Source organism: Glycine soja, chromosome 15 (genome assembly GCF_004193775.1).
Source record: "Glycine soja cultivar W05 chromosome 15, ASM419377v2, whole genome shotgun sequence".
Lineage (NCBI taxonomy): Eukaryota > Viridiplantae > Streptophyta > Magnoliopsida > Fabales > Fabaceae > Glycine > Glycine soja.
Genome location: NC_041016.1, coordinates 42047655 through 42059444, shown reverse-complemented (window position 1 = coordinate 42059444; position 11790 = coordinate 42047655). Strand labels below are relative to the sequence as shown.

General features: G+C 32.9%; 1 protein-coding gene and 2 long non-coding RNA genes across 3 annotated transcripts; 1 reads left to right on the top strand and 2 right to left on the bottom strand.

The window, feature by feature from the left end:
- Positions 1–384: 384 nt before the first annotated feature.
- On the bottom strand, positions 385–1462 carry LOC114387115. The gene is made up of 3 exons (XR_003661232.1): positions 1073–1462; positions 921–955; positions 385–534 (listed from the first exon to the last, which is right to left on the bottom strand). It is a non-coding gene; the product is annotated as an uncharacterized LOC114387115 (long non-coding RNA).
- Positions 1463–1828: 366 nt separating this feature from the next.
- LOC114386974 lies at positions 1829–2934 on the bottom strand. Its single transcript, XR_003661206.1, has 4 exons — positions 2757–2934; positions 2440–2658; positions 2177–2235; positions 1829–1970 (listed from the first exon to the last, which is right to left on the bottom strand). It is a non-coding gene; the product is annotated as an uncharacterized LOC114386974 (long non-coding RNA).
- A 2636-nt stretch (positions 2935–5570) lies between these two features.
- LOC114386868 lies at positions 5571–10184 on the top strand. The gene is made up of 2 exons (XM_028346928.1): positions 5571–5702; positions 7007–10184. Exon 2 carries the CDS (start codon positions 7031–7033, stop codon positions 8939–8941), a length of 1911 nt encoding a protein of 636 aa, XP_028202729.1. The 5' UTR covers positions 5571–5702; positions 7007–7030; the 3' UTR covers positions 8942–10184.
- The last annotated feature ends 1606 nt before the right edge of the window (positions 10185–11790 follow it).

Here is an 11790-nt window from a genome sequence, read left to right as displayed (position 1 = left end):
GTAGAGAAAAAATCTTTAAAATTGCAACCAATGCATTTCAGAAAACCATCAATTTGCAAGCTCCTTTTACTTCCAAAATCCCGAAATTGCTATAAATTAAAATAGAGAAAGAACAAAATGTGATAAACAAAATACTCTTCACTATATGTGCCTCTCCTTCATAAATCGGGTTTATAATACTAGAATCAATTTTCGTAACTTCGTTATTATCAAAACAAAAAGATCATATCATACTTTTAATGGAAAATTTTTTTTCATACGAAAGTGAAATAAATAAAATTACTAATATTAAATAACTCAGTGTAACTAATATAAAAAATGTGTTTTCAATTTATGTTTTTCAGCAAATTGTAAACAATAAAATGCATTATCTGGAAACCATAATGATTAAATTGTAACTTTAAATTGTCAAAAAAAGTAACATAAAAATTTCTCGATCAATCAAAATGGGGTCATCATCACTCTATTTTTCTCAGAACATGGTAACTATTTTTCACCTCCTCAGTTGCAGGCTTGCAGCTTCACCACACCATCCTATCAAAACAGAAATACTGAATGATATAAGAAACAATTTAAGGCTATCATAAAAATTGCAAGAAAAATAGAATTTTAATAAAGAAAATCACAACTGATAAAATCCGAATATACTCAATTTTGTTTATGAATTGGTAACAAAAAAAAAGCACTTGGTATCATAAAAATATTTCAACTTCGTGAAAATGTCTTTGATCACATGGGTACAATAAAAATGATTTCAAGAAGACATTTTTATGATATCTACTTCCAGGTCCATATATTTTATTTATGGCATTCAAACGTTTTTTGATGGAAAGTATCAAATCAAAATACAAATTTAGATAATAATAATAATAATAATTAAACAAAAAAAGCACTAGGTAGAATTACCCACACATCCTTACCCCATAGCTGCAGTTCTGCAAATTGCTCACAACATCTACACAAAACAAAGGAAATATATAATAGATGTTAACATTCAGAAGGGAAAGTATCAACTTTGATGACTGATTTAAAAAAATACCACAAAAATCAGATACCATAAAAATGGAGATACCATAAAAATATAGCAACTCTGTCTTGAAAATGTCTTTAGCATCGCCATTATCACTTTAGTAGCAAAAATAAATCAGCAATAACTCTTGCAGCAAAAATGGCAGAAGATAATTTAACAAAAAAAAGGGGGAAAATGTAAAAATGACACCTTTATTCTTCAACACATTCAGCACCGTTGTTAGCCTGTCCCAAAAATCAAACAATACAAAATCATACCACAAAAAATTAGACAAAAAGAAACGGGCAAAAAATAGATAAAAATGGAACCTTTATTCATCAACACCATCCTGTGAATCATATTGTTGCAAAAAATCAGCAACAACTCTTGTAACAAAAAAGGTAGAAGATCATTTTTTAAAAAAATGAAAAAGAATAGAAGAGAAAAAAAAAAGAAATCAACAACAACTCTTGTAGCAAAAATGACAGAAGATAATTTTTTTTAAAAAGGAAATTAGGAAAAAAAGGGGAAAAAATAACACCTTTATTCTTCAACACCTTTAGCACTGTCCCAAAAATCAAACCACAAAATCATACCACAAAAAATTAGACAAAAAACGGAAAAAAAAATAGATAAAAAGGGAACATTTATTCTTTAACACTGTTCTGTGAATCATATTGAAAAAAATAAACGAAAAAAAGTAGAATAGAAACAAAAAGAAATCAGCAACAACTCTTGTAGCAAAAATGGCAGAAGATAAATTTTTTCAAAAAGGAAATTAGGAAAAAAAGCAAAAAAAATGACGCCTTTATTCTTCAACACTGTCGTTACGAACCTGTACCCATGTAGAAAACAAAATAAAGGCAGCACACCCAAAAAAAGTAAAGTTTTTATGTTTACGAACCTACACTCATGAAGTTTTTGGGATAAAAATCGCAACTTTAATGTTCTTTCACCTTCTCTGCATACAACATGCCAAGAAATATATTGAACCATTACACCACCAAAAAAGGACGAAAACACAAAAAGTTGGGTATAGGAAGCAATGAGCATAGTGGAGAAGGTTCAGTAACACAAAAAAAAATTTAAACTTTTGTATTTCGAGAAGTCAGAAAACAAAATAAAGGCAGAACACCCAAAAAAATTTAAGCTTTTGTGTTTTCGAACCTGTAGTCATGGAGTTTTTGAGATAAAAATGACATCTTTAATGTGTTCTTCCAACTTCTCTGCATACAACATGCCAAAAAATATATTGAACCATTACACCACCAAAAAAGGACGAAAACACAAAAAGCTGGGCATATAAAGCAATGGGCACGTTGGACAAAGCTCAGGAACACAAAAAAATTTAAACTTTTGTATTGCGAGAAGTCAGAAAACAATATAAAGGTAGAACACCCAAAAAAATTTAAGCTTTTGTGTTTACGAACCTGTACTCATGAAGTTTTTGAGATAAAAATCGCAGCTTTAATATGTTCTTCCGCCTTCTGTGCATACAACATGCTAAAAAATATATTGAACCATTACACAACACAAAAAATGGGCATAGGAAGCAATGAGCACGTTGGAGAAGCCTTAGCAACAAAAAAAAATGCAAACTTTTGTATTACGAGAATCCAGAAACTGTAACCTTCAACACCATCGTTAGCCTGTCCCAAAAATCAAACCACAAAAAATCAGACCACAAAAAATTAGGCAAAAAAAGGAGAAAAAAATAGATAAAAATGGAACCTTTATTCTTCAATACCTTTATTCTTCAATAGCCTATCCCAACTCTTCCATGGGCAAAGCGTTGTAACCTTCAGTACCGTCGTTAGACTGTCGTAAAAATCAAACCACAAATAATTAGACAAAAAAGGGAAAAAATAGAATATTGACGTGAAACAAAATATGGACAAACGCAAAAGAATAAAGGAGGAGAAACAAAAGCGGAGAAGGAAAAAAGAGAAGTTGAGGAAGAGAAAAAAGGGGAAATCGAATATTGATAGAGAAGAAAAGAGAAGAAGTTGAGGAAGAGAAAGAAGGGGAGGGGGGGGGGGGAGAGAATCTAGACGGATGCAAGAGAAATGGAAGAGAGAGAAGAAAGTTCTGGAATTAAGGAGAATTAAATGGTGCGGTAAAATCTGGCAATTAGAAAGTGACATATGGCTTGGTGGTTGTGAAAATAAGGAATTGCAACAGCTGGCACAAAGAAGAGAGAAGAGGCCTTGTAAAACACAAACCTTCAAAAAAGGATGAAGCCTTCACGTGGACTGAAGTGAGCAAAGAAGGTAGATGGTTTATTATTTTTTTATTGGACAAGTGTTAACAGGACAGAGAATAGACAGTTGAACAGATGTCAACAGGACAAAGCTCAGGTAGTCAGGGGCTTCTTTGTATAATAGATAGAGATAATCTAGACCTTACATTTGATTAGTATTTCTCATTTTTTCATGACTACATTTACATCTTAGCAGTTAATGGTAATTGGTTACCTTATATTTTTGAATGACTTTACACAAAGCTTCCTGACATCAACAATACTTCATAAATGAGGACTATTTGTTGTAGTTGTGTGATTGACTGATTTCAACTCTTCATTTTGGTGTTTCTATTTGAAGTTTAAAATCTTCCTTGTTTTCTTTTTTCTTATAATTTGAACAGTGAGGACATGGAAGATCTATCAATAATTACTGGCAGATTCAAGATCCTAAGTCAATGGGTGGAAATTATAAAAAATAAAATTAGTGGGTTCAATTATATAAATATAAATAAAATAAACTATAAGTTTTTATTTGCAAATTTAATAAATTTTAAAAAATGAGAGGGTGCAAGTGCACACCTTTACAACCATATAGGTCCGCCAACAATAGCAAGATCAAAGTTGAGACATTTTCACCAATGCTTGAATCAACCCAGGTCACTCCGGGATATAGCAATGCTATGTGAACGCTGTGCCAGAGAAGCAATCCTTGATTATGCCAATTGCCAAATGCATTGGTGGAGGAACCTTTAGCTCAATATATGGAGGGTGGAAGATGTGTCAAAAGTTATGCTGAAAAGGAAGTTGAATTTAGTCAACCAAGCATGTACATTTTGTTGTGGTTGTGCTTTGTTGTGGTTGTGCTGGCATGTCTTGAATAGACTTGATGTATAGTAGTAGCTCTACAGTAGATAGTATTAAATTGTTCATCCTATTAAATTTGTTGGAACTTGGAAGCTTTAAAGTTCTAGTTGATTAAAAATCAGTGTTTTTTAGTAATGCTTGTTCATGGGAACAATTCGCTACTACATATACACAGCTATAAAGGAAATCTATAAATTAATTGGTATATGGATAAATTAATTTGTAATTGTATTAACTTGTCTGTAGTGAGACAAGCCATCGTTTTAATTCTTTTGTTTTCTTTTTGTTTACGTTTGTTTGCTTTTGATTTAAAATTAAAAAATAAAATAAAAACGAATTACTCATGTAGTATTATTCTGATTATTATTTATATCAAATTAAGATAATTTCAATATTTCTAATGGATAATTTTTTAATATAAATTCACTTAAATTTTAAATATCATATTGAACTTTAAATATGATGAATATTAATTAATTTTAAATTATATTTATATACATAATTTATTTCATTAAATTTTTTAATTTAACAATTAAATTAATATAGTTTCACACTAATAATATACTACCTTACCAAATTTAACATTTTATACCGATTCTTACACACAAATTTGTGGTTTCGTGTTGAAAACCGACATGACTGAGATAGTTAAGGTAACGGTGTCATTGGAAAGCGGAACAAAATCAAAATAGAAAATTTTGATGACGTTAAACGTAAGTCATGTTGGTGGGATCCAAAACATTGAAAAATACTTGTTTGTCCCTCTCGTATCTAATTTTTAATGAAAGCGAAAGCGCTCTTTTTTTTTTATAGTAAAAGTTTAATAGACGTGCAGTTGAATGATTTTTAAGGTAGATTTTTTTTGTAAAGCTAGATGTTAAAAAGTTTAATTTCTATGTAATAAAATAATTATTGCATATAAAATGTTTACTATTAATAACAGTTAATAAAATTTTAATAAATTTATTACATATAATAATGTGATTAAATGTCAATACATAAAATGTTTACTTTTAATAAAAGTTAATAAATTTATTTATAATTTTCAATTAATTAAACTAATGTTTGAATCCGTGCAATGCAATTCACAATGCAATGCACGATTTTAGTAAAACAAAAAAGTGATAGAAAAAAGTAATAGGATAAAATTTTTAAAGTTTTAAAAACAAAAATAAAATACATTAAAAACACAAGAAACTATATAACCTGTTCAGCCATTAACAAGCGAGGACGGCCGGACGGCTTTTATAACACTGTAAAGTGAAAATATTATTTTTTTTGTTTTAGTAATTTTCCTTTTTAATAATGAAAAAGAATGGGATCCTAAACATCGTACTTAATTATATAATATTGTTTTTCCTCAAACCTGGTGACAAAGACACAGAGAAAGTGCCGCGTGGGTAACAGAAAAAAGAAAAAGAAAAAACTAAATTTTGTTGCAAGAAGAAAAAGGAGGAAAAACCTTTATATTATTAGAAAACACAGCAAAATCAAAATCAGAAAAAAGGGAGAGAAAGAATAAGGAGGAGAAACAAACCAACACAGAATCGCCAATCATCTTCAGAGGCCCTGTTGTTTGGTTCATAGGTCTGTTTCTTTGATCCATTCCTTCTCTTCAACCACCCTTGGATGTGGGTTGTTCTATGTTTTCTGTGAATTTAATGTTTGATTGCATTTTTTTTTTTGTTTTGTTTCTGGTTTTAAGCCCATGATCTGATTTTCTGTGATTTTTGGATGTTTTGTTTGATGGGTGCGGGTAAAGTTTGGATCTTTAGGATGCTATCTTGGTGAGTTGGAGCAATTTCTTCTGTGAAATGTTTTCGGATGATGGCAGTGATGTTTGATTTTTGTGGCTGGAAAGGAAGATGGTTCAGCCTACCTGATTTTGATAATTGTTAGAGGTTTTTAATTGTTTAAAAAACTTGAGTTCAAATTTTCTGTTTTTTTTTTCCTAATTGATTGGATTTGATTGTTGATCAAAAAGAAAAAAAAATGATTGGATTTGATTAATGTTTGGTATAATTTTATTTAAACTGGTGAAATTGGTGTCTTAGAAATGCATACAATTACTATCATATCGATTACACCTTGGTCCCCCTTAAGAACACGTTTTTATTTACCTATTATTTATTTAATTATTGTTGGCAAGGTTCCTTGGACAAATAGAAATGGATTCTGACCTTAATTCTGGGATTCTTTGTTAGCTGTGGTATATCTGTAGATGAGTTTTGTATTTCTCATGGTGTTCAATTCCCATGCTTTTGGTTCTCAAAGGTTTTTCAGTTTTCTTTATATGTGTGTATTCATCTTTAATTTCATTTTATCTCAATTATAAAAAATAAAATGATTTTTTTGTGTTTTCAAAAAGGTTTGTCCATAGGAAGTTCTGGTATATGATGTCCATTCAGCATTGTACATGGTGGCCTGGTCCACGACAGCTAATTTTTCATTCATTCAGTTTGGAGATGAAATGCGTTTCAATTTCATTCATTTCCTTTTTTTTTTAATTTCAAGATTAATTTTGGAAATTTTTGCCTGTTAACTTGGTGCAACCAATATTATACACCCCAATTGTGTGAAAATGCAATGGTTATTGCATTGGGGTTATAGTTGAACTGAATCTTATATTGTAAACTTTTTGGATACATGCTGATATAGGAACTGCATTTAGCAATTTTGATTCAATGCATGTTTAATTAACATGATCATTTATCATCAGACTACAATGCCTAGCTGCTTTGATCGGGGTTATAACATTCGCCTATTGAATTATTGGAAAATTTCCTACATAATTCAGTTATTATTGTAGTGTTTGACAGTTTTTGTACATATAAAATGAAGTCTGATTCTATTTTATTTTTGTCTATATATATATGTGTGTGTGTGTGCAGGACAAGTATTGCACAACCGATACAATGTCTCCATCAGCGAAATCAAAATCCAAGTCCCAGGAGAAGGCCTCTGCAAGGGGGGGTAAGGAACAACATAAGACTTCTCCAAAGACTTCCAAGTCTCCAACTCATGGGAGTGGCACTCCTGCTAGTGCACACAATCCCATCTCGGGAACATTTCAAACTCCAGAAACATCATTGGTTGCTTCCTCTACTCAAGTTCATGACAACAGTCATTTCCCAAAAATAGATGATGCAGATGAGCATTCTAGAAGTCCTCAAGGAATGGTGTCTGAATGTGATTCGGTTTCTAACAATGGTAGCTGCTCTGGTGAATCAGAAGAGTCTAAAGAGAAGGTAACAGTAACAAACTCTTCTACTCAGCCAGACAGTATACTTGGTTGTGATAATGATAGAAGGGAGAAGATCCGCTTGAAGAACGAGAGGAAGCACCAGAGGCAGAGGGAAAGGAGAGCACAGGAGTTGCATGACCGTTGTTGCGGGTACCTAATGTCAAGAAAGCTAGAATCACTTGCACAGAAGTTAGTGGCGATGGGGTTCTCTTCTGAGCGAGCGACGTTGGCCTTAATGTTAAATGACGGAAAATTAGAGCAATCAGTTTCCTGGCTATTTGAAGGGAGTGAAGAACAATCACAAAGCAAGGATACTACTAGCCTTATAAGTGAGGGTAATATGAAAATTGACATACGTGATGAGCTTGCTCAGATATCTGCCCTGGAGGTAAAGTACAATTGTTCAAAGCAAGAGGTTGAAAGAGCAGTTGTTGCTTGTGAAGGTGATCTTCAAAAGGCAGAAAATACCTTAAGAACACAGAATCAGGAATTTCCTACAACCCAATCGAAGTCAGAAGATTCTGCTCAAAATAATAGTAGTCTGGTGAGATCACAAGGATCACCAGCAGCATCGGTTTCAATGCAGCACAGAGGGAATGAAAATGACTTTAACCATTACAACAGGGTAGGTGGTTCAGATTCCATGTTTCCGGATGTTGAAACCGGGAATGTACATTCTCTACAATCGAATCATCCAAATTTAATGACTGAGAAAAGATGGAGTGGTGTTCCAGGATCAAGCCTGTCTGCTATGTTTGCCATGGCACCATCCATGCAAGCAGTGCCTCCATTTGTTAAAATGGAGGGCGGATGGCCTATTTCCCTTGCAAATGAAGGAAGAATGATTCAACAAGGAGTAGGAAGGGAGCCGGTAATGATGCAACATCCACAATTCACAAATGCCAAACAGAACTCTATGATGTCTTTAAATTCCTTTCCTTCAGGAGCAGCAGGTTGGTATGCAAATAGTATTCCAGGTGCTGACAATGTGAGATCAAATGGGAAGTTACTACAAACTCAAAGCATAAGAAGTGTGAGCCCAAATCATTTGGAGCAATTTGGTCAAGCTCCGTATAGGGAATATTCTCATTTCCTTGGACCAGTAGACTACTCATCTGCTGGAGTGGGTGGTTATTGCAAGCCAATGGGTGCATCATCATCACCTCCACCTACAATTCCTCCTCGGCATCAAGGTTCATGGAGCACGGGCGCGTCTTCACCATCGCTCATGGTGCCAACTTCCCTTGGACTATTTTCTGGTCATCAGAATGCAGCCAGAACATTCAACTCACATTCACACATGGATTGGAACACTGTGGGTTTCATGCCAGAATTTGACTACAGCAGCATAGATTGGAGTTTGAATGCGCCATCTTCTTCCGTGTCGGGTGGACTGTGGCTAGGGATCTCTTCAATGTTGAGAAACAGTTATGGGGATAGGAGGGGCAGTCAATGCATGAGTGGATTGCAAATGGCTAGGGAAACTTCATCATCTGGTGGATTGAGAGAGTGGACCACTCCTTTTGCTGGGAAGGACATATTCAGAGTTCCTAGGCAGTTTGTTACCTCTCCTCCTATGTAGTCTTGTGTCATGGGAACTAAAGGCGATTAGTACTTGAAAAAAAGTGTCTTAATGGTTGTTTCTGGTTTTCCAGTGAAATTAATTCATCTTCTAATTTATGGTCTATGATTTTTTTCAGATGGTTGCTTTTTGGATAAAAAAAGATTGATTAAGTTCTTAATCAATGAACTCTCATCACTTAAGGATTTATGTCATGAATTTGATTTGAAACTTATTAGAAAAGACTAAAAGAGCAAAATTTCTCTGAGAAAACTATATATTTTAATTGGAATGTACTGATAGAATAATTTTCTTTTTATACTTTCATGTCATGACAAAGTCTAGCGTGGTCAAGCTTCACAAGTGAATCATGGTGGTCCACTATCTAACAACTGTCAGATCTATTATTAAAATGTTGAAGGGTGTAGGTTAGTTATGCGCAACTTTTTGTGTGTTATTAATAATTAAAATTAATTTTTTCAGGTTTGGTGAGGGTGATTTATTTTGTCACTATTCGATTTGAATCCACCATTGGGTTTGCGGTTGTGAATGAGTTGTGATGAGCTTGCGGTTGTCGTTGCCACCGTGAGAATGACCCCGAATTGGAGGAATATTGGTAAATGGTGACGGTCAAAGTGACGAGGACCATAAATATGGTGGATTGGAGACGACATTTTGCAGTAGTGTGCCCTACAATTTCCCCTTCTTTTATGAAATGTGATTTTCTATTTAATCTCAGAATTCCAAATTCTAAAATCAATCCCGAAAACCTCAGAAACCCTTCATATTCTATTTAGGATCTATGGCCACTGCTCCAACAACTCGTTGGAAAAATTAGTCGTTCTTCCATAACCTTCGGGAATCGATCATAAACTCAAGTTGTGGAGGCACGAAGATGGAGCTGTGTCGAGATGAATAAGCCGCATTGGTTCTCAAGTTCGTCACCATCATCTCCATTCTCCTCGCCGGCATGGCAGAAATCCCCATCCCTCTCGTTGGAAAACACCGTCGCTTCCTCCGCACCACCAACAACAAGAGAGATAGAACTCCCGTTGAGATTTGCCAAACTGTGGTGTGGGATAAAAAAGGCAAAGAAAAAAGACGAGAGAAAGAAAGATTGAGGGAAAGAAAAAAACGAGAAGGGAATCCAAATATGCATTAAAGACCGTTGGCTTGTCGTTGAGATTTGATGCTATCCCTTCACTCCCTTGTTCACGGATCTTTATATCGTCTTTCTATCCCAATCTTTCTCTATATTATTTTACTCTCTATTTTTTTTTTTGTCATTGATTCTTGAAGGGCTTCAAATTCCGTTGCAGCAAAAAGATCCTTTTTTGAGCCTCTCCCACGATAATCTGCTTCAAATTCCTTTTTTGCTATCCCGATCTTCAAAAGATTTACTATATTGGATGGTCTGTTTTTGTTTGTGGTTCATGATCTGTTATTTTTACTCATGCATCTGATTTGATTTTGAAGAAAGAAGATGCATCTAATTATTGATTTTTTTTTTATATAATTTGTGATAAAATCATGCTTTAAAATTTTTATTAAAAATCAAATTCTGATGGTCAAAACCCACCAAAAGTTGCACATTATATATTTTCCATTTTTCAATCACTAATGCATAAACAAATAAGGGCTCGAAAAAGAATTTCACAATTTAAAGGGATCGAAAAACAATAACTTTTAATTTGAGCGACTAAAACAGAAAAAAAAATTATTTGAAGGATTAAAAATATATTTAAGTCTAAATTTAATTTCTCCAATAAGAGGATATGTTAAAGAGTATACCACTAGTAGCACTCTTATGCGAATTTCTATTTCATATATATATTGATTCTTAAATTCCACATTGTATATTAAAAATAGCAATTGTTGTTCATGTGAAAGGTCTTCATTATAAGTAAAAAAAAGAGACATATTTCACACTTATTAAGAAAATTAGTTAATTTTATTAAATTGTGTCATTTTCAATCAAAAAATAAATATTTTTTTTCTTAAACTATCATTCAATGGAACTTGATATCAAACATAAAAAGTCCTATATCTTATTAAATGAATGATATTTTGGAGATAGTCTCATTAAATAAGACATAAGAATTAAACTTTACTTGTATTTAAGGCAAAAAAAAAAAAAACTTTTACTACTTATATTTGAGACTCAAAAGAGTATTTGTTAAACAAACTTTCCAAATACAATAAAATTTTGAATTAAAAAAAGAAAAGAAAAGCTACTAGAGCATGATTTATTTTGTCATTCTCTATTTGTTAGTGACCAAGTTAGAGTGCATGGTTGTCTCTTCTTGCATTGTTATATTTGATTAGTGCCATCGTGACATTGATTATGTCATTGTCTCTTCAAAAGTCCAAATGCATGGTAGGAACCCATTTTGAAGTACCTTTAGTTAGGGGTGCTCATGAATTGGATTTTTGAAAATCCAATCCAACTTCAATTAAATAGATTGGATTTAAAATCCGTATCACTTAATTGGATAAAAGTGGTTTGGATTTTTTTAAAATCGGTTTATAGTTCAAAACCATTTTGGTTTTAAATCTAGTTTTAAACCATAAAACAATTTTTAACCTACTTTGGCTAGAGTTGCTTTTAGCTAACTTTGGTCATGATTATTTTTGTCAACTTCTACTTGTGGTTATTTTCGATTGACATTGATCAAACTATTTTCGGTTGATGTGGAACTATTTTTTGGTCGAGCTTGACTAGGTTTTTTCAATCAATGATGGTTGATAATATTTTAACGACATCGACCAAGACTATTTTTGGTCGAGGTCACAAAGGACTATTTTTTTTACTAACATAGACTAGGATATTTCAGTCAATGTCAGTTGTGACTATTTTTTGGTAGATGTTA

Excerpts from the sequence above, each read along its gene's own strand:
- LOC114386868 (XM_028346928.1), top strand. The coding sequence starts at position 7,031 with ATGTCTCCATCAGCGAAATCAAAATCCAAGTCCCAGGAGAAGGCCTCT.